A 26,386-nucleotide genomic window follows, 5' to 3' on the forward strand; every position below is an offset into this window, starting at 1 on the left:
AAAGAAAGTGGCAGCAGGAAAAACACGATGTTTACATCCAAATCAACACAAGAAATCACCCTGCAATTGAACTTTTCAAGACCTGAAAACTTAATAAGGTTTTAGGTTTTATCAACACATTCAAGTTTCAAAACAGTGCAACTATATTAAAATATGACCGGCACAAAATTCCAACTCTACCACATACTCAGTTGGAAGACACACAATGATGAAAACACTTAAAGGGTTTACTTTGTGGTAGGCACTGTTCTTGTTCTAGAGACTTCACATTTTATTTTTTATTTATTTATTTATTTATTTTTATTTTTTGTCTTTTTTGTGACCGGCTGCACCGCGCTCAGCCAGTGAGCACACTGGCCATCCCTATATAGGATCCGAACCCGCGGTGGGAGCGCTGCTGCGCTCCCAGCGCCGCTCTCTCCCGAGTGCGCCATGGGGTCGGCCCGAGACTTCACATTTTAACTATGAGTATGATAACATAAATTCTGTAAGACAGGTACTGCAAGACAGTACTGTTATGATTACCAACATCCCCGCGAGACATGTACTATTACGATCATCTCCATTTTACAGATGAAGAACTGAGGCACAGACAGATTAACTCACCAATGTCATACAGCTTAGTAAGAAACAGAGCAGGGGTTTTAATCCCATCAGTCGGACTCCAAAATTCATGTTAACCAATATACTATGTTTCATAGTAAGGGTTATACAATGGTCACTTTCAAAAAAAATTTTTTTAAACCTGATAGCCTTTTTGGCTTCCAAACACCAGTATATCATCGTGCAATAAGTACAGGCTTTGGGATCAAACAGGCCCAAACAGACCCCTGAACACAGTCTGGGCCTCAGTCTCCCCATATGTAAAATGAGGGTAGTTAAGTTACTGTGAAGGTCAAAGAAGGTAACATAAAGTACCAAGCAGAGTACACAGTATAGGGGTTCTTAATCTGAATTTGACAAGACACCTAGAAGGTCCACGAATAGGCTCAAGTGCACCAAGCTCATAAATTTTATGACAAATTGCGTGTGTGTGCCCATGTTTTAAAGAATTTTCCACAAACTTTCTAGATGTATGTGATCTCCAAAAGGTTAACATCCACTGGAATACAAAGCAGGTAACAACAACAACAACAAATGGAAGCTATCTTTTCCTCCTTGTTCTCACAGATTCTCGCTTTTCCTTTAAGGATGACACACCAGTCCTTCACAATAAATACCAATTGTTTCCCACCATTTTCTTGGTTTGGTAAGTAGTAACATACGCAAGCTAATGCCCCAATATTCTAGCGACAGTCTAAAGAAGGCCATCAAGCGCTGCTTCATGCCTCTCTTCACCGAGACGACTACACGGTATTTACTCGTGGAGAACCGTCCACTTAGTTGCACGAAGCACCATGCCTGCTAGGGGAACCAAGTAGGAACCAGAGCCTAAGGGTTGGACGGTAGAGAGCTGATGCCCCAGCGCTGGGAGAAAAAGAGAATGTGTTCCCCCAAACTACTGGGCAACCCAAGATTCCGACCCCGCTACCCTTGCCCTCCCTCTCTGCAACTCTAGGGCAGGCAGGTCTTCTGGGCTTTGCCTCGGGCTGGAGAGAAACGTTACCCGAGCTGGGGGTTGCAGCGCGGTGAAGTCCCAGCTCTGCTACCCTGGAAGGTGGCGGCAGCACCCAGCATAAGACCGGCTCTCAACCCTCTCCCCAAGCGACCCCAGCAGTAGCCTCTGCCCGGGCTGGGAGCCGGCTCCGGGCTTTTCCGTTTCTCGAAGTAGCTTCCGCTTCCGGGCTATTCTTTGCCGGAAGCAGTATGTGGATGACGCAAAAACGTAGGGCTGTTGGTGATTCCGGAAGAGCCAGAGTGTGGCATGAGCATGGTGAGAGGAGGGTCCGAGAAGGGATTTTGTCAGACCTCTTTTTAGCAGTCAGCCCTTGACCAAAAATCCTTCACATTCCCGTTGCTTATTTTCCTTCTGATTTTAGCTCTGTACACTGCTCCGAGCGGTGCCCTTTATGCTTTAGGAAGTGGGGAGAGGGGCTGGGTATTTGAGGGGAGAAGGGAAGGGAATGGACAAGAGAAAAGAAGGAACTTTAAAAGATGCAATGTATTTCCAACTCTTTTAACTCTAAAATTTCTGTTTCAAGGGGAAGCAAAAGAAAACGAGGAAGTATGCGACCATGAAGCGAATGCTTAGTCTGAGAGATCAGAGGCTGTGAGTGTCCGGAATCAATTAGGTTCTTAGACTGCCCAGAGATATATGAGTCATGAGGGGATAAGTAGTAAAAGTTTTTGTTGTTATTTTGTTTCTCCTTTTAATATTATTGTGTCTTAGATTTATATAGCATGGGACAGTAGTCAAGTGTGTAACAGCCACTTAGCTGCTGAGCGGTTACACTGGGAAAGGCGAAGGGGATTAAACATATCCTGAGTGTTCACTTTGTTCCACCGTCGTTATCCGCTTTATCTACCGTATCACTTTTAAACCTCGTGACAGTTTTGTTCTGTTACACTAGTACATCCCCCAGACAAAAAAATCTTTGTTATTGGGGCCGGCCCTGTGGCTCACTCGGGAGAGTGCAGCGCTGATAGTGCCGAGGCCGCAGGTTCGGATCCTATATAGGGATGGCCAGTTCGCTCACTGGCTAAAAAATCTTTGTTATTGTTGAAAGATGGCGAGGTCAGAGACCGTGTCTATCTTGTGTCTCCAGCACCTAACACTCAAATATTTTTCGAGAGAGAATGGGAAAATTCCCATATGTCTCCATTTTATAAATCTCGTAAAAACACAAATCACTGTGGAAGAAAGTGGAGTGATATTCCCTAATATAAAGAAGCCCTAAACAGGTTCTCTGCTTTAGTGTGAAGAATGGATGAAGTCATTAAATAAGGACTGGTCCTCATTGTCCTTTAAGAGTCTCAGAATGAAAGAATGGCCATAGAGCCTTCAGAATTATTCTTCTCAGCCTTTAGTGTGGATTTGTTGTGTAATTTTTAGGAATGACACCCCATGGACAATATTTTCTTCCTAGGTAAGGGTTAAGTTTTGTATATGCATTGTTACATTTTAGTCTTTATAAGAGGTGTATGGGGGAACCCTTTCTCCCCCTACTGTTAGAGCCTTCGGAAGATAAATAATCAGCTTATTTACCCACTGCTTGGAAGTGGTTTTTGATCATTTATATGAGAGAGTCTGACGAAGAAAGAAATGACTGTATAATCAACATTTATTTACCCCTTAACAATTTTTACTGATTACTCTTTTTACTGATTAATTATGATACTTCCAGCCTACTCACTATAGTTATCTGCTCAGAAATTGTATACTGATATTAACATAAAGAAGTCACAAACTAGGATTTCCTCTGTAGACAAAAAAATGGATCTCTTGATTTCTGAATGAGATTATAACTGCAGTGTTTTTTCCTTGTCCCCTGGATTTATTTTACTTTTTTTTCCCTAGTAAAGAAAAGGATAGATTAAAACCAAAAAAGAAAGAAAAGAAAGATCCCAGTGCGCTGAAGGAAAGAGAAGTGTGAGTAATCAAAAATTTCACATTTTCTTTTTTTTCTTTAAAGATGACTGGTAAGGGGATCTTAACCCTTGACTTGGTGTTGTCAGCACCACGCTCTCCCAAGTGAGCTAACCGTCCATCCCTATATAGGATCCAAACCCATGGCCTTGGTGTTATCAGCACTGTACTCTCCCGAGTGAGCCATGGGCTGGCCCCAAAATTTCACATTTTCTAACAGCAAGGTCATGAGTTCGGATACCCATATGGGCCAGAGGGGGGAAAAAAAATTTCAAGTTTTCCTTTAAAACTAAAAGAGACATCCTAAAACCATAGAATTCTTAGAAACCCAGGCTTTCCCTGAGCTGGTTTGCTCAGTCATTTGTTTGTTAGTCTGACACAACTATGCAAATGAAAGTGGTATTGTTGAGTATATACCAATTCCAGTGGTTTGAAGGTTTTGGATTTCATGGAGCAGTAAAATTTCCCCTAAAATCCTGGGTATATAATTTAGAATTATTCTTTTCTTTGCCAAGAATCTTTTAAAAGAAATAATTGCCATTGTTTAACACAGTAGCATTTCATAAGAAAGATACTGTATCACCAAAAAAATAGTAAGGATATATTTTCAGAATAAAGGTCATTCCTCTTATTTATTTTTTATTTTTATTTTTGGCAGCTGGCCAATATAGGTAAAGTCATTCCTTTTAAATAAATAAACTTAATTTTATAAACATTACTGCCTTTTCCTTGTTTTTTTCATTTTGCCCTGGATTGGTGATGGATGTATCATCACAGGTAGATACTAGTTCATGGACTAGCGTTTGGAATCACTGTCTTGTTCATCCCAGACATCTTTGGCTTTTAGATGAGAAACAGGCCCTGCTAATGTATAATCCTAACATTAGACAAACTGTTCTCCTGTATTTCATTACATACAACCATTTTAGGATTCTGTGAAAATGGCAAACTTGCTATAGTATCTTTCTAATCATGGTAACTATATTCTACCTCCCTGTGACCATGGCTATTGTACTCCTGCTAGAGGAAGAGCTGTGTTGGATAATGGCTTTTTTAAAGTCGTGGCTAAAGCATACCAATGGACTTGAGATTAAGATAAGCTACTTTTTTACTAGCCTTCCTTTGTAAGATTTACTTCTAATGAAAAGGAGCTTAATCTATAGTGAACTGTCCCAAGCGGAGACTTCTTTTTTGTTTTTTGTTGATACCAAAGTATCAATGTAAACTTTACTTTGTGTTCTTGTTTTCTTTTTCCTTCAGCCCCCAACACCCTTCCTGCCTATTCTTCCAATATAATACACAGCTGGGCCCACCTTACCACATCCTGGTTGATACCAACTTTATCAACTTTTCCATTAAAGCCAAACTGGACTTAGTACAGTCAATGATGGACTGTCTGTACGCCAAGTGTGAGTATTATACTTTTACATCTCTGCAACATTTATACAGAATAATCATATTTATTCAAATACATGAGAAGAGGGAGGTAGAGTTCTAGTTAACTGAATTGCTGGCTTTGGTTGCCATAACAATGGCCATTTTCAGTGAATCGAAATATAATGCAAACCTGACTGGGAATAATAAGACATTCTGCTATTTACGATCACAGAACCAGAAGTTGGATGATGCTCCATTCCTAAGTTTATTCAGTTGGACTTTATTTGTACCACAAAGGATCTGAGGTGGTTTGTTTACCCCTAGGTATGCAATTTACCATTAAATTTCCCTTGTGTATTTGGTTATCTTCTCCTTCGGATGATCTTTCTGCACTACCATATGAGTAGGAAAAAGAAATTTTAGGCCATGTACTAGGGAATAACTTCCTAATAATAAGATATGTTACGTTTTGTGGTAGGTTTATATTCATATATTTTCCAGTCACCCAGTTAAAGGTACAATTGAAAATTAGACTTATACTTTGCCATAAAGAACAAATTATTGGAATCAAAGGAAGAAATTGTATCTTGCTCTTTAATTTTTAAAGGATATTGTATAATAAACCACATTTACAGAATGATAGTAATGTAAATGTGGTTTTATTGATCTACCAAGATGAGAAGATGGAGTAAGTGATGTATGAATGGTGCAAGAGAGCAAAATTCTTTAAATGCCTAAAATTAATAAATGTAAGAATTGCTGCATATGTTTATTAATATATGAAGGTAACCACCAGGTGAGAAAAAAAAATGGAGCTAATGGAGTAAAATACAAGGGTACTGCAAAAAGTTCATGGAATGATGATTCATATTATCTTTTCATTCTATTTTCCACAAACTTTTTGAACTACCCTGGTAGTTGTCTCTAAGGATCAGAATTGGGGGTCTGAGAAATGGTCAGGGGACAGTTACTTTTTCTGTATTTCTTTTTTCAGCTGTATGCATATAATACTTTTAAAGATATTTAAGAAATACTAAAGAATAGTCTGAAGTTGGGACACTACCATACCTCTTAAGAATGGGCCTTGAGTGGCCCTGTATGGGGGAAGACACTAAACTTGGGAAACCCTTTGTAGGTCCCATGGCATTTTTGATAATTGTCTGAGCTGCTTCTCCAGGAATGCTGTGACCTCTTTATCAATGAAATGGATGGAAGGTTCAAGCAATGCTCCTTGGAGATAAATTGTTTCTTTGACTCTGTCACCCTACCAGTAATACCTAGTTGCTGACTGCTTAGGATAGCTTTAGTACTATAGTTAGGCTTTCTCTAGTTATGTATATCTTAGAATATGGCGATAGTGTATGTTTTCACTTGGCCTTTTCTAAAAATAAGTTTATTAAGGAAAACACCACTTTCTGCAGTCTTCTGTGTAATATAATACCTTAAAGCAAAGGTTGAAAAAACATTCAGGTACAATACAAATTCAGTACCTAGGACATTTTTTAACTGTTTTAAGCTGTGCTTATTTAATTATTTGCTTTGCCTGACTTTATACGTAAAGGAAGGCCTTCATCTTTCTCTTGCCTTGAAGAGGCCCCTTTGACCTTTTCATAGCTCCTGGTCCCTTCCATTTCCACCTGACAGTCCAACAGGGGAGGATAGTTCACTTCCCATCAGCTTTCTCTTCTGCGCATGAGTGCTCTTGCATGTTACCTGTTACTTTCTCTTTCTTTATAGAGGTCTTCCTGGGCCTGCTTCCCTACTCCAGCTGCAAGCCCTTGCTCACTTCACTGCTACATGGCTTTAAAATTGACCCTCTTAAACAAAGCATGCATTGCCCTCTGATTCCATGACTATCTGATCTCACTGACTTAGTATCTCCATTTTACAAATCCTTTTCTCCTGGGCATTGTATTTTTGTTTAAAATTTAAATTTTCTGCTTTCGAAAGTATTAATGTATCAGGCTGGCCGGTTAACTCACTTGGGAGAGTGTAGTGCTGATGACACCAAGGTCAAGGGTTTGGATCCCTATTCTGGCCAGCTGCCAAAAAAAAAAAAAAAAAAAGTGTTAACGTACTTAAAAAAAACAAAACAAGACAAAAAAAATCAAGCATAAAAAATGAAAGTTCCATACTGGCCAGCCACCCCCCAAAAAAGTTCCCATAATGCTTTTCCTTAGAGAGGGGTAGTTTTAAAAAATTCATTTATAATCTGTGTGAAATGGAAGTTATTTTTGTTTATTCTCAGTGAAAATGGATCACACCTTATTTATTATTTTTCTTCTTGCTTTTTTAAAAACGGCTTTATTTGTAATGTAATTCACATACCATACAGTTCATCTATTTAAAGTATACAATTCAATGGCTTTTAGTGTATTCACAGAGTTGTGCATCATTAATCACCACAGTCAGTTTTAGAACATTTTCATTACCCCAAGAAGAAACTCCAAACCCCTTAGCTATCACCACCCACATCCCCCCTATTCTCCCCATCCCTAGGCAACCACTCATCTACTTTCTGTACCTATAAGTTTGCATATTCTGGACATTTCATAAAAATGAAATCATATAATGTTTGCTCCTCTTTCATTTAGCATAATGTTTCCAAAGGTGATCCATGTTATAGCATGTATCAGTGCAGTTGGCCTTCTGTAGCTGTGGGTTCTGCATTCGGGGATTCAACTAATCATGGATCAAAAATATTCGGAAAAAAAAATCACATCTATACTGAACATGTACAGACTTTTTTCTTGTCACAATTCCCTAAACAATGCAGTATAACAGCTATTTACCTAGCATTTACATTGTATTAGGTATTATAAGTAGCTTAGAGATGATTTAAAGTATACGGGAGGATGCACACAGGTTATATGCAAATACTACGTAATTTTATATCAGGGACTTGAGCACCTGTGGATTTTAGTATCCTTAGGAAGTCCTGGAACTAATCCCCCATGGATACTGAGGAATAACTGTACTTCACTTCTTTTTATTGCCAACTAATATTCCATTGCATGGATCACATTTTATTTATCCATTTATTTGTGCTTTTTACATTGAACAATATGTCTTGAGCACTTTTCCATGTTAGTATATGTAGATGGACCTCATTCTTTTTTTAAGTTACGTGATGTTCTGTTGTTTAAATATATTATTTTTTAAACTCAACATCCTATTAGACGTTTGTATTACTTCCTATTTTTTCCCTGATATAAACAAGGTTGTAATGAATGTCTTTATGAATATGTCTCTGTGTAAGGGTGTGAGTATTTCTTTAGGATACATTTTCTAGAAGCTGTATTACAATATCAAGAGGTATGTATATTTTTTAATTTAATAGGTATTACAGAATTGCCCTCAAATAGTTATACCAGCTTATACACCCACAAACTTAGTATGAGATTGCTTGTTTCCTCAATATTGGGTATTTTCATATGTTTAATCTTTGCCACTCTATTAGGCAGAAAACTCTTGTTGCAATTTATATCTCTTTAATTAGTAATGAAATTGAGCGTCTTTATGCTTATTGACCATTTGTATGTCCTCTTCTATGAACTGAAATATAGCATTGTGGTTAAGATCCCAATCTATAGCCTGATAGACTTGGTTCAAATCTTGGCTTCACCATTTGCTATCTAGTTACCTAGTTTCTTTGTGCCTCAAGTTCCTGATCTATAAAATGGGAGAAGGATGATAATAATAATGACAACAGTGCTTCATAATGGGGGTTATTATGAAAATTAGGCAAGATAATTCTTATAAAGTGCTCAGCACAGTGTCTATCAAATAGTACATAATCACAAGCTGTTATTATAATTTCTTTGTATATTAATAGATTAGCCCTTTGACAAATGTATGGAAGTATTTTTCCCAGTTTAAAGTTTTTTTATTTCTGTGTGATCAAATTTACCTTTTCTGGTTAATTTCAGTTTCTTTTGGTTCACATTTGTATTAGTCCATTTTCTGTTCCTTATAAGAGAATACCTGAAACTGGATAATTTATAAAGAAATAAATTTATTTCTTACAGTTTTGGAGACTGGAATGTTCAAGGTTGAGGGAGCACATCTAGTGAGGGCGTTCTTCTTGGTAGGGACTCTCTACAGAGTTTCGAGGAGGCACAGGGCATCACACAGCAAGAGGGGCAAGAACATGTTAATGTGCTCACTTGCTCTCCTTTTAAAGCCACCAGTTCCAGTGCTGTGATAACACATTTATCCATTAACCCATTAATCCATGAGTGGATTAATCCATTCATGAGGGCATGATCCTCACAATCCAACCACCTCCCAAAGGCCCCACCTTTCAAATATCATAGTTGGATTTCCCACCCTCTTAACAATGTTACAATGGGGATCAAGCTTCAATATGAGTTTTGGGGCAATATCCAAACTATAGCAACATTTAAATTTTTTCCATGTAGAACTTACAGAAATAATGGCAGGATTCAGCTTAATTTCTTTTCCCTATATAAGTTTATGACAGATACTTCTTGGAATCTATGGTGTGAGGGTAGGACAGTTCCCTAGTTTCTTTATAAATAGGGCTTTCTTCTTTGTTCATTTCAGTGTGCTTATTCTGCAGCATTCTAGAAGTCTCCTGGGTCTTTTAAAAACTCGTAACAAGATATAATTCAGAGAGAATTTCTTCACAAGTTCTGTTACTAATTTTTTTTTTTTCCTGGCAGGTATCCCTTGTATAACTGACTGTGTAATGGCTGAAATTGAGAAATTGGGGCAGAAATATCGAGTGGCTCTCAGGTAGGAAGGAGCCAGTCTAGATTTGTTCTAGATTGGCATACTTAAGATTTTAAGATTCTTTTTTTTTGGTGGCCAGCCAGTATAGGAATCTGAACCCTTGACCTTGGTGCTACAGGGCTGCTATGAACTCTAAACAACCGAGCCAACCAGCCTTAAGATTCTTTTAACTCGGGGCCGGCCCGTGGCTCACTTGGGAGAGTGTGGTGTTGATAACAACAAGGCCATGGGTTCAGATCCCTATGTACGGATGGCCAGTTAGTTCACTTGGGAGAGCGTGGTGCTGACAACACCAAGTCAAGGGTTAAGATCCCCTTACTGGTCATCTTTAAAAAAAAAAAAAAAAAAAAAGATTATTTTAACTCTCCTTCATCCATTTGCTGTCCAAGGATATCTTCCTTAGTTTATTTATTTATTTATTTATTTATTCATTCTTGATTTATTTATTATTTATTTTTTTGTCGTTATTGCTTCTTTTATTGGTACCTAATTAGAAATGTACTAGAGCCTGCAGGAGCTAATAAGAAAGCACAGGAGGTAGGTGAGCACATTGAATTTAGAGTAATTTGCACGGGTGGCAATTTTTCATTGACATTGGGGTGATACATAAGGACTTCGCACTGCAAACCTGATCACCACATTCCCTTCTCACCCCAACACACAATTATGCCCATTTAGTGGCTTCCTACAAGTTTTAGGGTAAAAGCCATAATCCTTAAAGTAGCTTACAAAAATTTTGTATAATCTGGTCCATATTTTCTTCTTCAGTTTCTTTTTTTTTTTTTCTTTAAATTTTATTTTGTCGATATACATTGTGGTTGATTAGTGTTGCCCCTTACCAAAACCTCCCTCCCTCCTCCATCTCCTCCCTCCCCCACAACAATGTCCTTTCTGTTTGCTTGTCGTATCAACTTCCAGTAATTGTGGTTGTTATATCTTCTCTCCCCCCACCCCTTTTTGTGTGTGTGTGTGTGCGTGCGTGCGTGTGTGTGTGTGTGTGTGTGTGTGTGTGTGTGTGTGAATTTATATATTAATTTTTAGCTCCCAGCAATAAGTGAGAACATGTGGTATTTCTCTTTCTGTGCCTGACTCGTTTCACTTAATATAATTCTCTCAAGGTCCATCCATGTTGTTGCAAATGGCAGTATTTCATTCGTTTTTATAGCTGAGTAGTATTCCATTGTGTAGATGTACCACATTTTCCGTATCCACTCATCTGATGATGGACATTTGGACTGGTTCCAACTCTAGGCTATCGTAAAGAGTGCTGCAGTGAACACTGGGGAACAGGTATACCTTCGACTTGATGATTTCCATTCCTCTGGGTATATTCCCAGCAGTGGGATAGCTGGGTCATATGGCAGATCTATCTGCAATTGTTTGAGGAACCTCCATACCATTTTCCATACAGGCTGCACCATTTTGCAGTCCCACCAACAATGTATGAGAGTTCCTTTTTCTCCGTAACCTCGCCAGCATTTATCGTTCAGAGTCTTTTGGATTTTAGCCATCCTAACTGGGGTTAGATGGTATCTCAGTGTGGTTTTGATTTGCATTTCCCAGATGCTGAGTGATGTTGAGCATTTTTTCATATGTCTGTTGGCCACTTGCATATCTTCCTTAGAGAACTGCATTACTTAGCTCTTTGGCCCATTTTTTAATTGCGTTCTTGTTTTTTTCTTGTAAAGTTGTTTGAGTTCCTTATATATTCTGGATATTAATCCTTGGTCAGATGTATATTTTGCAAATATTTTCTCCCACTCTGTTGCTTGTCTTTTAACTCTGCTAATTGTTTCTTTTGCTGTGCAGAAGCTTTTTAGTTTGATATAATCCCATTTGTTTATTTTTCCTTTGGTTGCCCGTGCTTTTGGGGTCGTATTCATGAAGTCTGTGCCCAGTCCTATTTCCTGAAGTGTCTCTCCTATGTTTTCTTTAAGAAGTTTTATTGTTTCAGGGTGTATATTTAAATCCTTAATCCATTTTGAGTTGATTTTAGTATATGGTGAGAGGTATGGGTCTAGTTTCATTCTGCTGCATATGGATATCTAGTTCTCCCAGCACCATTTGCTGAAGAGGAAGTCTCTTCCCCAGTGAATAGGCTTGGTGCCTTTGTCAAAGATCAGATGGCAGTAAGTGTGTGGGTTGATTTCTGGATTCTCTATTCTATTCCATTGATCAGTGTGTCTGTTTTTATGCCAGTACCATACTGTTTTGGTTATTATAGCTTTATAGTATAGCTTAAAGTCAGGTAGTGTTATGCCTCCAGCTTTATTTTTTTTGCTCAGCATTGCTTTGGCTATGTGTGGTCTTTTATTATTCCATATAAATGTCTGGATAGTTCTTTCCATTTCTGAGAAAAATGTCTTTGGAATTTTGATGGGGATTGCATTGAATTTGTATATCACTTTGGGTAGTATGGACATTTTCACTATGTTGATTCTTCCAATCCAAGAGCATGGGATATCTTTCCATCTTCTTGTATCCTCTCTAATTTCTCTCAGCAGTGGTTTGTAGTTCTCATTATAGAGATTTTTCACATCCTTGTTTAACTCAATTCCTAAGTATTTTATTTTTTTGGTGGCTATTGTAAATGGGCAGGCTTTCTTGAGTTCTCTTTCTTCATGTTCACTATTGGAGAAAAGAAATGCTACTGATTTTTGTGTGTTGATTTTGTATCCTGCTACTGTGCTGAAATCATTTATCAATTCCAAGAGTTTTTTTTGTAGAGGCTTTAGGCTGTTCGATATATAGGATCATGTCATCTGCAAACAGGGACAGTTTGACTTCATCTTTTCCAATCTGGATGCCCTTTATTTCCTTCTCTTCTCTGATTGCTCTGGCTAGTACTTCCAACACTATGTTGAATAGGAGTGGTGAGAGTGGGCATCCTTGTCTAGTTCCTGTTCTTAAAGGAAAAGCTTTTAGCTTTTCCCCATTCAGGATGATATTGGCAGTGAGTTTGTCATATATGGCTTTAATTATGTTGAGATACTTTCCCTCTATACCTAACTTATAGAGGGTCTTTGTCATGAATGAGTGCTGAATTTTATCAAATTCTTTTTCAGCATCTATAGAGATGATCATATGGTCCTTGTGTTTGACTTTATTAATATGGTGTATCACATTTATTGATTTGCGTATGTTGAACCAACCTTGCATACCTGGGATGAATCCCACTTGATCGTGGTGAATAATTTTTCGTATGTGTTGTTCTATTCTGTTTGCTAGTATTTTAGTGAGGATTTTTGCATCTATATTCATCAAGGATATCAGCCTGTAGTTTTCTTTTTTGATTATATCTTTACCTGGTTTTGGTATCAGGATGATGTTTGCTTCATAGAATGAGTTTGGGAGATTTGCGTCTGTTTCAATCTTTTGGAATAGATTGTAAAGAATCGGTGTCAATTCCTGTTTGAATGTTTGGTAAAATTCTGCTGTGAATCCATCTGGTCCTGGGCTTTTCTTTGTTGGAAGCCTTCTGATAACAGCTTCAATCTCCTTTATTGTTATTGGACTGTTCAAATTTGCTACATCTTCATGGTTCAGTTTTGGGAGCTTGTGTGTGTCCAGAAATTTATCCATTTCCTCCAGATTTTTTAATTTGTTGGCGTATAGTTGTTTATAGTAGTCTCGAATGATTCCTTGTATTTCAGATGAATCAGTTGTAATATCACCTTTTTCATTTCTAATTTTTGTTATTTGAATCTTCTCTCTTCTTTTTTTTGTTAGCCATGCTAATGGTTTGTCAATTTTATTTATCTTTTCAAAAAACCAACTTTTTGATTCATTGATCTTTTGTATTGTTTTTTGGGTTTCAATTTCATTCAGTTCTGCTCTGATCTTAATGATTTCTCTCTGTCTGCTAACTTTAGGTTTGGATTATTCTGTTTTTCTAGTTCTTTAAGGTGAAGTGTTAGGTTGTTCACTTGCCATCTTTCCATTCTTCTTAGGTGAGCATTTAATGCAATAAATTTCCCCCTTAATACTGCTTTTGCAGTATCCCACAGGTTTTGGTATGATGTATCATTAATGTCATTATTTTCAATAATTTTTTTGATTTCCTGCTTGATTTCTTCTTGGACCCATATGTCATTAAGTAGAATGCTGTTTAATTTCCATGTGTTTGTATAGTATCCAGAGTTTCGTTTGTTATTAATTTCTACTTTTAATCCATTGTGGTCTGAGAAAATACATGGGATAATTCCAATTTTTTAAAATTTATTGAGACTTGATTTGTGACCTAATATGTGATCTATCCTGGAGAATGACCCATGTGCTGATGAGAAGAATGAGTATTCTGAGGTTGTTGGATGGAATGTTCTGTAGATATCTGCCAAGTCCAATTGGTCTAGAGTATTGTTTAGATCTTGTGTTTCTCTACTGATTCTTTGCCTAGATGATCTGTCTAATATTGACAGTGGGGTGTTCAGGTCCCCTGCTATTATGGTATTAGTGTCTATTTCCTTCTTTAGGTCTAATAGAGTTTGTTTTATAAATCTGGCTGCTCCAACATTGGGTGCGTACATATTTATGATTGTTACGTCTTCTTGATGGATCAGTAATTTTATCATTAAGTAGTGTCTCTCATTGCCTCTTTTTATGGTTTTTAGTTTAAAGTCTGTTTTGTCAGATATAAGAATAGCTACTCCAGCTCGTTTTTCTTTTCTGTTTGCATGGTAAATCTTTTTCCATCCTTTCACTCTTAGTCTATGTGAGTCTTTATGGGTGAGGTGGGTCTCTTGTAGGCAGCATAAAGTTGGGTCCTTTTTTTTTAATCCAGTCAGCCAGTCTGTGTCTTTTGATTGGGGAATTTAAGACTTTTACATTAAGAGTTGTTATTGAAAGGTGTTGATTTATTCCTAGCATTTTATTGATTGTTTGGTTGTCTTAGGTGTCCTTTGTGCCTTGCTTTCTGATTTACTGTTTGTTTTCTGTGTTTGTTGGTTCCTTAGATTGTACATAGCGTTTTTGATTGTTTGTTTTCTCTTCATGAATGCCATTTTTATTATACTAGTGGGTTTTGATTTTTCTTGGGTTTTTATGGCAGTGGTAGTTATTTTTCAGAAACCAAACCCAGTACTCCCTTGAGGATTTCTTGTAAAGGTGGTCGTGTGGTAGTGAACTCCCGCAGTTTTTGTTTGTCTGAGAAATATACTATTTGCCCTTCATTTCGGAAGGATAGCCTTGCAGGGTAGAGTATTCTTGGCTGGCAATCTTTGTCTTTTAGTATTTTGAATATATCATCCCATTTCTTTCTAGCTTTTAGGGTTTGTGATGAAAAGTCTGATGTTAGCCTGATTGGGGCTCCCTTACAGGTGATTTGACGCTTTTCTCTTGCAGCTTTTAAGATTCTCTCTTTGTCTCTGAGTTTTGTCAATTTGACTATAACATGTCTTGGAGAGGGCCTTTTTGGGTTGAATAGGTTTGGAGACCGTTGAGCTTCCTGGATCTGAATATCTGTGATTTTTCCTATACCTGGGAAGTTTTCTGCCACTATTTTGTTGAATATGTTTTCAATGCAATCTCTGTTTTCCTCCCCTTCTGGATACCCATGACTCGGATATTTGAGCGCTTAAGGTTGTCTTATATCTCTCTCAGATTTTCTTCAATGTCTTTGATTCTTTTTTCTTTTTTTTTTTTGTCTGCTTGTGTTATTTCAAACAGCCCATCTTCAAGTTCAGAGGTTCTCTCTTCAACTTCGACAAGCGTGCTGGTTAAACTCTCCATTGTGTTTTTTATTTCGCTGAATAACTTCTTCAGTTCAGCAAGTTCTGCTACATTTTTTTTCGGGACATTGATTTCCTTGTACATTTCCTCTTTCAGGTCCTGTATACTTTTCCTCGTTTCATCATGATGTCTAGCTGAGTTTTCTTGTATCTCATTCAGTTTCCTTAGAATTATCACTCTAAATTCCTTGTCAGTCATTTCAAGGGCTTCTTGTTCTATAGGATCTAGAGTTTGAGATTTATTAACTTTTGGTGGTGTACTTTTTTGATTTTTTGTATTTCTAGTATCTTTTTTTTGATGTTTATTCATTGTGGCAGGGGGTTTCACAGTCCACCAGTTTGAGACTATTGACTAAGATGTTGCTGTGGTTGCCAATTTGGTATGGCTACCTCCGTGACTGCTCAGTTGGCCTCTAGTGCCTTGTATGTGTGGTTGCCTCGGGTCTTGGGCCTCTCCGGGGAGCCACCTCTCTGGTCAGCTTGGACTCTGCTGGGCTGCTGGATCACGGGGCAGTACCGCAGGGTGTGTAGTCTCTGCTGAGCCTCCACTTCCCATGCAGGACTTCTCCCTGTTCCGTGTGCTATGGCCCGGGCTGTTGGATCACGCAGTGGTGACCCCACAGGGTGTGTGGTTTCTGTCGAGTCTCCGCCTCCCTAGCCAGATGTCTCCCCGCTCTGTGCGCACTGGGCTGGGCTGGGACGTGTCTTCTGCAGCCCTCATCTATCACCTGGGCCTTCAAGACCCTGCTCAGCACCGCCTCACCCAGGAAGTCTACAAGGTTTCTGCTAGGCGCAGATGACCGGTCGCTCTGGGTGCCTTTGTAGCACTGTGTAGATCTTTCTCGGGACTTATCACCTTCCTCCTGGTATCGCGGTTATTCGTGTACTTGTCTTATCTCCCACGCCAGAGCATGAGCTCCTCGGGGGAGGAGCCCGCAGCACACGGTTCACCTTTGAATCCCGCCGACGCCGACCGAGTCTGGTGCCCGCCCGCAGTCAGCTCTCCGGCAGGTTCAAGCGAACTCGGGAACTCTCCGACCACACTATTCCTAACCAGAAATCGGTTAGGTGTTTTTCCGAACTTGTGGCCGCAGAGATGGTATCTGCCTCCTGGTAACAGGAAGTTTACCGGGGGCCGGAGCCCAGGGTGCGGTGGAGTGACAGTCGGCCCAGCCCGTACTTCTTTGCCCTCCCAACGCTGGCCGGGGACACCCCACACCACCAGGCCCGCCAGAGAACCACGGAGGGAGTGGGAGGTGAGGCCGGCCCGTAGGCCCCGGGAAGCCCCACGCCGGGGCAAGCAAGTGGGAAGGCTCAGTGTTGAGCCGAGCCGGGCAAGGAGGACAGGCTTGGCCGAGCCGGGCCGGAGCCGCCACCACCTGAGAAAATGGAGGCAGCCCTGGGGCCGGTGAGTGGCCCCACAGGGCAGGCGTCCGCCCCCCGAGCAGGGCCGGGCCGGGGGTCACTCACGGGGCTGTGCCGGGCCGAGCGGCTCCCTCTCTGCCTCTGCGTCGTTGCCGTCCCCGTCCTCGGCCGCCGCCACCTCGGGCTGCTCACTTGGTCCCGCGGCGCGGCTCGGGCGCTCCCAGCAATCTTCTTTTATGCCGGCCTGAAACCTCGAATCCTGAATAGGGCAGCTGGCCGCCTTCAGCGTGGCCCCAGCCTCTGGGATCCTGGCAGCGTCAACAGCAGCCTCGGCGCCGTGTTCCCTGTTTAGAGACTCGCTTTTGCAGCTAAGAAACAGTTCTTTTACTGCTCCATACTTCAGAGCTGTTGCCTGTAAATGAGGCAGCCTCTCCTGCCAAGGGCAAAGTCGCGGTCAGCCTCCACGACCGGCCACCAGCAGCGGTCCTCCCTTAAGAGACGGCAAGAGGAAGTTCCACAAGTTTCCCAGCTGCCTAAGGCCCAGTGGCTGCCTTTTCCACCTCAGCTACTCCGTGCCAACCGCCGCAGCCACCGCCATCTTAGGATCCCTTTCCTCCTTATTTTAAATGAAAATCTTGTAAACTATTTATGATTTAAAAGGCAAATATTTGAAGTTTAGAAAATTTTAAGCTAAAGCTCTTTGTACTAAGATGCTTAGCCATATTGGTCTTGTAGGCCTCCTTTTAAAGTTCTCTAGATTTTCAATTAGAAGCTGTTTTTCTATGAGTTTGTTGTCTAAACATCTCCTTCAGGATCTCATACTTAAAGACTCATATTCGAAATTTTGTGCTTACTCCAGGAAGCACCCTTGAATATAGAGTAGAAGCTCTCAAAGTGTGTTCATGGACCCCTGTGAGTCCCAGAGACCTTTGCAGGGAGTTCACAAAACTAATTCATAATAATGATGAGACATAGCCTTTGTCACTGTGTTGACATTTGCACAGATGGCAAAACTACTGATGCCTTAATATGAACCAAGGCAATGGACTCATACCATGCTAGTAGTCATTGTATTCTTCACCACCACCCACTGGCAATTATTTTTTTTTAAAAGCCAGAGTCACTTAAGAATTTCCTAATGAAGCAGTAAAATTAAACTTAATTAAATGTCGACCCTCAAGTACATATCAGTATTCTTTTTGATGAAATGTGAAATACAGTCATGTGCTGCATGATGATATTTCAGTCAATGACAAGATTATAATAGCTATATCATATAGCCTAGGTGTGTAGCAGGCTATACTATCTAGGTTTTTGTAAGTATACTCTACGATGTTCACACATCGGTGAAATTCCTAACGCATTTCTCATAATGTAACCTTGTTGTTAAGCAACACATAACTGTATGCATAAAGTATTTTGCTGTATACCAAAGGACAGAGCTTTATCTCAATAAAAGCCATTAGTGTGCTTGTTTGAGCTGTGAGCTGAACCAGCTGCTTTTCATGGGATGTCATTTTTATGTGCAAGAACAACCAACAAATACTGGTTATTCAGACTTTGGTTGATAATTTCTCAAAAATGAATGGCAGTGAACCCATAACTTCAAAAAGCACAATTTACTATATTTATTGCCATTGATAAAATTCAAACTTTCAAGTGGATATTAGAGTTTTGGGAAACCATGAGCTTATCACATTCCCAAGACTAAAGACCTTTCTGTTGAGACCAGTGAAAATAATTGACTCTGATTTTTTAAAATGTTGTACAATGAAAAGCTAATATTTGGAAGATTTGTGTACCTTGGTGAATCACTGTTTTCCATATGATTGATACATGATAGTACAAAATCATGTATAGGTAAAAAACACATTTAAAGTGCAAAATAGTCCAGTGGGGCTTTTTTTTTTTTTTTTTTTTTTTTTGGTCACTTTTTTGGGGGTGTAATTTATCTGCTAAAAAATTCACCAATTTTAATTGTATAATTTGATGCATTTGGCAAATGTATACAGTTGTGGAACTACCATCATAGTCATGAAATAAAACATTTCTATCACTCCAGAAATGGGTTTCCATTTATATGAAATTCTAGAGAAGGCAAAACTGTGGTAATAGAATATAGATCAATGGTTGCCCGGAGCTGAGAGTGGGAAAAGGGAACTAACTATAAAGGGGCACAAGGGAACTTTTTGTGGTGATGGAAATGTTCTATATCTCCATCGTGGAGGAAGTTACATGGATGTATAAATTTCTCAAAACTCATTTAACTATATAATTAGTGAATTTTATTATATTTCATTTTTATCTAATAAAGCTAATTTTTTTAAAGGCAAAATTTGGAACTTACTAGAATGGTAGCATTGTGTAAATCAGTGGGAAAGTGATAAACTATCAAAATATTGATTTATCCCTGTGGAAAGAAATAAAATTGCATTTTTATTTCACTTACACAAAAATCAATTCCAGTTGAATTACATATCTAAACTTTTAGAAAATATTGATATTTGGGAGTGCGCAGGGATTTCTCAAGAAGGCCAGCCATAATGGAAAACTAATCAATTCAACTGTGTTAAAACTGGATACTCTTGTATAACAAAAGATACCGTAAACAAAGTGAAAAGACAAGCCACAGACAGAAGATGTTAGTAACATATGTAATCAACAAAGGGCTTATTTTCAAAGTGTATAAAGAATTTCTACAAATCTCTAAGAAAAAGACAAATAATCCTTAAATTTAAAATGAGATATCATTTCATAGTGGCAAAAATTTAAAAATCTGCTCGACAATGCCAAGAATATTTGAGACTGGAGCAATGGGAATTCTCAACTACTGAGGGTGTAAATTGGTCGTTACTTTAGAGAGCAACTTGGCAATATCCGATAAAATCAAGGTTGTTCATATTCTTATAAGATTGCCTTTCAGCCTGGAGATCACAATCTGTAGGTTGTGAAATCAGTTTAATATGGGTCACAACCAGTATTTTTTTAAATGTAGTATACTAAACTGTAAGATATTAGCATATGTTGCATGTAGTAAAGGTTGAGTACTGTTTCCTAAAACTTTTTTCACTTTTACATGTGTATGTATATATGAAGGGTCTTCAAAAAGTTCTTGGAGGGGCTGGCTGGTTAACTCAGTTGGATAGAATGAGGTCCTTTTTTTTTTTTTTTTTTTAAGTTTTGGGAAAGTTTGTTGAACTACTCCCTACTTTTGTAAATGTTTAAAATTTTTCATAATAAAATTTTTGTAAAAAAAGTGCCTAACCATTCAACTTTTTTTTTTTTTTTTTTTTTGTCTTTTTCGTGATGGGCACTCAGCCAGTGAGTGCACCGGCCATTCCTATATAGGATCTGAACCTGCGGCGGGAGCATTGCTGCGCTCCCAGCGCCGCACGCACTCTCCTGAGTGCGCCATGGGCTCGGCCCCTAACCATTCAACTTTAAGCCAAACAACCCATAAACTTTTTTCATTTGTTCTTAATTTTTTTCTTTTAAATTATTTTATTATTACCATATTCGTTCTTACAAATCATGATATTTCTTTATGCCCTTCATCTGACCTATCACTTCCCAAACCCCCTCCCTCCCTCCCTCCCCTCCATCTCTAGTATCCTTAGGTTTGTTCTCTCCTAGAGTGAGGGCTTTCATTAACACCAAAATCAAGGGTTCGGATCCTCGTACCAGCCAGCTGCCAAAACCAAAAAAAAAAGTTCATAAAAAAGTGTAGATTGTCTTTTGATTCCATTTTTCCATGACCTTTTGAAGAACCTTTGTATGTGCATACTGTGTGCTAGTAAACTGCATTTCATACCATGGTAGTAAAGAAAGGGACTGCCATAGAGAAACTCACATGCATGTATCTAATAGCAAAAAATTGCAGGCTGCCAAAAGTTCTATTAAGAAGAGAATGGGTAAGTTTTGGGATGTTCATGAATAAAATACTATACAGGAGTGAAAAGTGAGTGAACTAGTCAATATGGCTAAATCTCAAAAACAACATAAAATTAAAAAAGCAAAAACGTGTGGAGCATACCATTTACCTAAAGTTTAAAAACCTGAAAACCAATACTGCATTGTCTATAGGTATGTACATATGTAATCTTACGTATGTAGTAAAACTTGTATAGGAATGATAAATACCAAATTTAAGATAATAGTTACTTGTGGGGAGGTAAAAGAGATTAGGACTGGAGGGGGGCATCATTTTTAGGTGTAGTGTTTTATTTCTTTAACTAGACGGTGGGTAAAGTGTGTATCATTCTCCATACTTTTTTGTATACCTGAAATACTTCAAATTATAAGGGGAAAAGAAGCAATTTTTAAAATAATGAAAATAAAGAATGAGGGGAGAAAATAGAGCCACCAAGTGTAAGCACTAAATTTGGTTGGGAAGAGTAACAGAATGGGTTGTTAGCTGGAGGGGGGTGTAAGTGAAAAGATTTTTTTCTTTTTTTTAAGATAGAGATGATACTAGAGCGTGTTGGTATATTTCTGGGAAAGAACCAGTAAAGAGGAGGAGGTAAATGATTTCAGGAGTGAAGAGATAACCAAAAGAGCAAAGTCCTGGACTACTGCCTACCTAGTTTCTCGGCATTCTGTTTGCCTTCTAGTATATCCTCACCACAGCCTGCTTAGTCTTTCAAAGGCAGAGCTTTGCCATGTCACTCTGTCCCTCAGAAATCTTTAATGACTCCCCATCACCTATGACATGAAACTCACCCTCCTCAGCCTGGCACTGGAGACTCTTTCCAGCCCTATTTCACTCTTCTCTCAATGAACACTCTTCCCCTAGCAAGAAAGATGTGCTCACTCTTCTCTGAACACCAACAAACCCTTTTACAGGTGCCCTGTTTGGAACATGCGTACCCTCACTGTGCTTGCTGCATTCTTCCATCTTCATCTTATTTCATCCCTCCCCATTTCATTTTTTTCTAGCTGTACCAAACCCACATTGACCTAGTGCTGAACTACTGCAATATGGAGTATTTTTGTTGCACTTGGTATCTATGTGTTACCCTGTATTTTTATTCATTTCAGTAACTAATCATTGTGTAATAGAAAAAGCACAACTTTAGGAATCACAGACTTGGGGTTTTTTTTTCTTTTTTAAAATTTGTATGAAAATACGTGTTTGAATTTTTTATGGCAGACAATATAAACATGTGCATATAATAAAAAGTAAAAGTTGGACTGGCCAGTTAGCTCACTTGGTTAGAGCAATGATGCTGATAACACCAAGTTCAAGGATTTGGATCCCCATACTGGCAAACTGCCAAAAATAAGTAAATAAATATAAAAAGCAAAAATCCTTCTTAACATCCATATTTTGTTCATTCTTCTACCCCAAAAGTGACAACTGAGAAGGAATAGTACTGTATATATTTTTCAGGCTTTTTTCTGTGCAAATGCAAACCTAAATAAATATCAGGGAGAGGGATTTGTATTTTCTTTTTTTTTTTTTTTTTTGTCTTTTTCGTGACCAGTACTCAGCCAGTGAGTGTACCGGCCATTCCTATATAGGATCCGAACCCGCGGTGGGAGCGTCGCCGCGCTCCCAGCGCCGCACTCTCCCGAGTGCACCACGGGCTCGGCCCTGTATTTTCTTAATTGAATCATTACAGATATATATTGTTCATTGGCCTGCTTTGTTTATTCAATGGTTTATAGGTCCTTCCACATTGGTACATACAATTCCACCTCACTTTTTTTTTTTTGGCAGCTGGCCAGTATGGGGATACAAATCCTTGACCTTAGTTTTATTACCACGATCTAACCAACTGAGCTAACCAGCCAGCCCTTCGCTTTTTTTTTTTTTTTTTTTAATAGGATAGGGGCACCAAAATGTATTTAACTTTTACCTTGCTGATACATATTTAGATTATCTTCGGTTTTTCACTGTTATAAGCTATGCTGTAGTGACTATCCTTGTGCCTGTATTGTACATTTGTGAAAGACAGCTTCCTAAAAGTTAAATGGTTAGGTTAAAATTGGTTTGGTTTTGAATCCTGGCTTTTCCCAGCTGTGTAGCTTTGAACAAATTTATCTAACCTCTCTGAACCTATTTCCTCATCTGTAAAGTGGGTATATAATAACTCAGTTTTGTGATGATTGAATGACGCAAGGCACACCAGCTGTCAGTAAGCGTTAATTCCCTACCAAATTGTCTTTCCAATTAGAGGACCAGCTTCAGGAGGAGAAGGGTGCCTTAAAATCTCCACATAGGTCATGTTACTTTTATTTCACTGATTGGGACTCAGAAAGTTAGCCAATTGCTTGAATGTTTTCTTTAATCGGATTTTATAACCCTACAGGATCGCCAAGGATCCAAGATTTGAACGATTACCATGCACACACAAAGGAACCTATGCAGATGACTGCTTAGTACAGAGAGTAACTCAGGTATTATAGGCCTTTAAATGTTAAACCTTGTGCTTTAAAAAAAGAGGGGTGGGGGTTCTGGCCGTTTAGCTCAGTTGGTTAGAGGCCTTATAACCCCAAGGTCATGAGTTTGGCTTGTACCAGCTAGTGGCAAAAAAAATAAAAATAATTAAAGAAGAAAGTTAAACGATTATCTCCTGAATGTTCTTGGTCAGTAAAATATCTAGGAATATAAATTTAAAAAAGAAAATTATATAGTATCCCTTTGTGAGAAGCATAGGTGTCCTCATTTACTTCAGAAAGTGGATTGAAAATTTATACTCTAACCATAATGGAAAAGAGCACAGGCTTGGAAAAGTGATATGGGTTTCAAATCTCCGCACCTGCATTTGCTGGGTTTGTAATTTGTGACATCTACTGATTCTTTATTCCACAAATCTTCTCTATAAAATGGTTTGAGTCAGTTAATGTAGCTATAATGCATCAAATATCACCTCCCTGTGAATCTAAAGTTCCATTTCAATTTAATCCTGTGCAGGAATTTTGTCCCTCTCTACCATGCCTAATCCAAAAGTGTTTCTCAGTTACATCTGAGAGTTTCCCAGAGTGCTATCTCACACATACCCTAGAATAAGTAGGTTTTTAATTCTTCCCTTCTGGCCTCCTTTTCAAGCACCACAAGAAGTTCGGCTACTGATTGCTCTTATAAGAGCTTCTCTCTGCTGAGGATAATCATCTTCATCTGGTGAACGCACTGCCATCCCTTTAACTACTTCATCCCATGGGTAGCAAGCATTTCCCTTAATTTCCCACAGCACAGCCGGCACCACGCTGCAACTTTTTATAAAACTCGAGATTGCGATATGGTGGAAGTGAAGTACAACACAGATTGCTTCTGACAGCTAAGTGTTATTGTTTTCAGAGCTGCTAGGCTTAAACTTCAGATCCTGGAGACCTTATTCTGGCCAAGGGGGTAGTAGACCTCCATCACTAGGAGGCCTCAGAGCAGGTCTCAAGATAACAAGGAAAGGAAAGGCTGTTATTCTGTATTTGCATAGAGTCCCTCAGGGTGTTTTTTCCCAAAACTAAGGAATTGTCTGCCCAGAATGTGAAAGTCCCTTCCACTTACTGAGATAGAGACCAGTTTGCAGCTTGTAAACAGTTACCTACCTTCTCCCCCTCAAGATTCTTCGGGCTGACCTGCAACTTGTTATATATTTTATAAATATAAGCTCCTAGATTATAGTAAATACTCAACAAATTTTTATAGCCTTCCCTTTGCAGTTTACCATGAAATGAATGATTCTTCAGACTAGTCAGTTGTTGCCCATTATCCAGTAGTCGTTAAACATACTTACTGAGCTCTGTATGAATATCAATTGGTGTCTCTTACAGCACAAGTGTTACATTGTGGCCACAGTTGACCGGGACCTTAAAAGAAGAATCCGGAAGATCCCTGGAGTTCCTATCATGTACATTTCTAACCACAGGTGAGAAATTTCTCTTGGGGAAATGATTAGAAGTATATAATTGATATCAATTAAGAATGAAGTCAGGTTATAAGGTTACAGAGAATTTGAAAGAAATTACTGCATCAAATGTTTACATAGCTATATTTGAAGAAATGAGACAAAGTAACAAGAACCAGGGCAAAAGATAGTGATAGGATTAAGGAATGAGGCAGACGTTCAGATTGTTACAGTAAGACTACTAAAAGAATGGAGACAAAGGCCGGCAGTGGTTCACTTGGGAGAGCGTGGTGCTGACAACACCAAGTCAAGGGTTAAGATCCCCTTGCCGGTCATCTTTAAAGAAAAAGAATGGAGACAAATCTCATCCTCAGTATCACCACCATACATAATATAGTGTGTACCATACATACACTGATTACCAAAATGCCTCCTAGAGTTTAAGCTAAAGCCTGACCTTTTGATGCTCATGGGAAATCTCTGTTCAGGATCTCAGCCCAAGGCTGGTTGCTTTTACAAATTTCTCTCAAATTTATTATTTGGTGACGAAAATGAAGCTTTGTAAATTTTTTTTTAATTATGACTATTTCAAGAAGTTTTTTACATTTCATGACCAAATACGACCTATGGCAGCAGAATCAAAATGGCAAAATTCTTCAATTAAATAGCAATAATTAGGTTTGCTGTTTGGTCTTTTGTAGTAACCAAAGTGGTTGTAGTGTTTAAATATGTGTTTGGTCTTGCTTCTTGTATTGCATTTTTCAATAAACAAAAAGCCAAGAAAAAAAAAAAGTGGAGAAGTGTATTGCTCTAAATACAGAGCAGTAATTTATTTTTTTCTTTTTTTTTTTTGTGACCGGTAAGGGGATCGCAACCCTTGGCCTGGTGTCGCTCGCACCGCGCTCAGCCAGTGAGTGCACTGGCCACCACTATACAGGATCCAAACCCGTGGCCTCGGCGCTCTTCCAAGTGAGCCACGGGGTTGGCCCACAGAGCAGTAATTTAAATCAAGCTAATCTTTTTAAAAGATATTTTTTCATAGTATCTTTTTTTTAATTTTTATTTTTTAAAGATGACCATAAGGGGATCTTAACCCTTGACTTGGTGTTGTCAGCACCATGCTCACCCAGTGAGCTAACTGGCCATCCCTATATGGGATCCGAACCTGTGGCCTTGGTGTTGTCAGCACCACACTCTCCCGAGTGAGCCACAGGCCGGCCCTTCATGGTATCTTTTTTGAAAGATAATTTTTAATTAGCACCTCATCTGGGAAACTAAAAGTTTATAAATAAATGCTGTTCTTTAGCCTTCCTGGATGTTTTCATGTCAGTCCTCAAACTATAGTTGTCCAGCTTTTCAGCTTGGGGAGAGCACAGTGTAGTGGGAAGAATATGGGTTAAGAGTGGGCTTACCTGGACTCATCCTGATTCCTGACTTGCTAACTTTGTGACTTTGAAGAATAAAGATAATGCATATTGTAGTCAGCATTTTGGTGTAAATCATTCACTGTGATGTCCCTCTAAAATGTTCTTATTACAAAAAGGATTCACAGTTGGGGTGAGGAGTATTGCACTCAGTAAAGGATGTTTTTTTTTTAATGGGTTCTGTACCCACCTTTCTTACCAGTGTTAATTTTTTGTCCTGATCAGATACAACATTGAGCGGATGCCAGATGATTATGGAGCCCCTCGGTTCTAATTTATACAAGACAAACTTCCTCTGCCTTCCTTCAGCCAACTTTCTGTCTTACCAGTTTATTAAACATGCTATAGCATGAATTATTCTGTTTA

General features: G+C 38.9%; 2 protein-coding genes across 5 annotated transcripts in view; one reads left to right on the forward strand and one right to left on the reverse strand.

The window, feature by feature from the left end:
• The window catches only part of AREL1 (apoptosis resistant E3 ubiquitin protein ligase 1), a 41,836-nt gene extending 40,087 nt beyond the window's left edge, over positions 1–1,749 (reverse strand). For all 3 annotated transcript variants that reach the window (XM_063091264.1, XM_063091266.1, XM_063091263.1), the window contains exon 1: positions 1,607–1,749. The gene's annotated coding sequence lies outside the window, so the exon portion shown is untranslated. The remainder of the gene's footprint in view (positions 1–1,606) is intronic.
• A 67-nt stretch (positions 1,750–1,816) lies between these two features.
• Positions 1,817–26,377, forward strand: FCF1 (FCF1 rRNA-processing protein). Of its 2 annotated transcripts, XM_063091372.1 has the most exons (8): positions 1,817–1,873; positions 2,142–2,209; positions 3,458–3,529; positions 4,787–4,935; positions 9,589–9,661; positions 23,061–23,148; positions 24,523–24,617; positions 26,246–26,377. In XM_063091372.1, the coding sequence occupies exons 1-8, from the start codon at positions 1,865–1,867 to the stop codon at positions 26,292–26,294; spliced, it is 603 nt and encodes a 200-aa protein (XP_062947442.1). In that variant the 5' UTR covers positions 1,817–1,864; the 3' UTR covers positions 26,295–26,377. The 2 variants fall into 2 exon arrangements, with proteins under 2 accessions (XP_062947442.1, XP_062947443.1); XM_063091373.1 differs by lacking the exon at positions 3,458–3,529.
• Positions 26,378–26,386: the final 9 nt, after the last annotated feature.

The sequence above is a fragment of the Cynocephalus volans genome, chromosome 3 (genome assembly GCF_027409185.1).
Source record: "Cynocephalus volans isolate mCynVol1 chromosome 3, mCynVol1.pri, whole genome shotgun sequence".
Lineage (NCBI taxonomy): Eukaryota > Metazoa > Chordata > Mammalia > Dermoptera > Cynocephalidae > Cynocephalus > Cynocephalus volans.

Coding starts and splice junctions, on each gene's coding strand:
- FCF1 (XM_063091372.1), top strand. Junction 2,210..3,457: donor AGTCTGAGAGATCAGAGGCT/GTGAGTGTCCGG, acceptor TTTTTTCCCTAG/TAAAGAAAAGGATAGATTAA. Junction 9,662..23,060: donor AAATATCGAGTGGCTCTCAG/GTAGGAAGGAGC, acceptor ATAACCCTACAG/GATCGCCAAGGATCCAAGAT.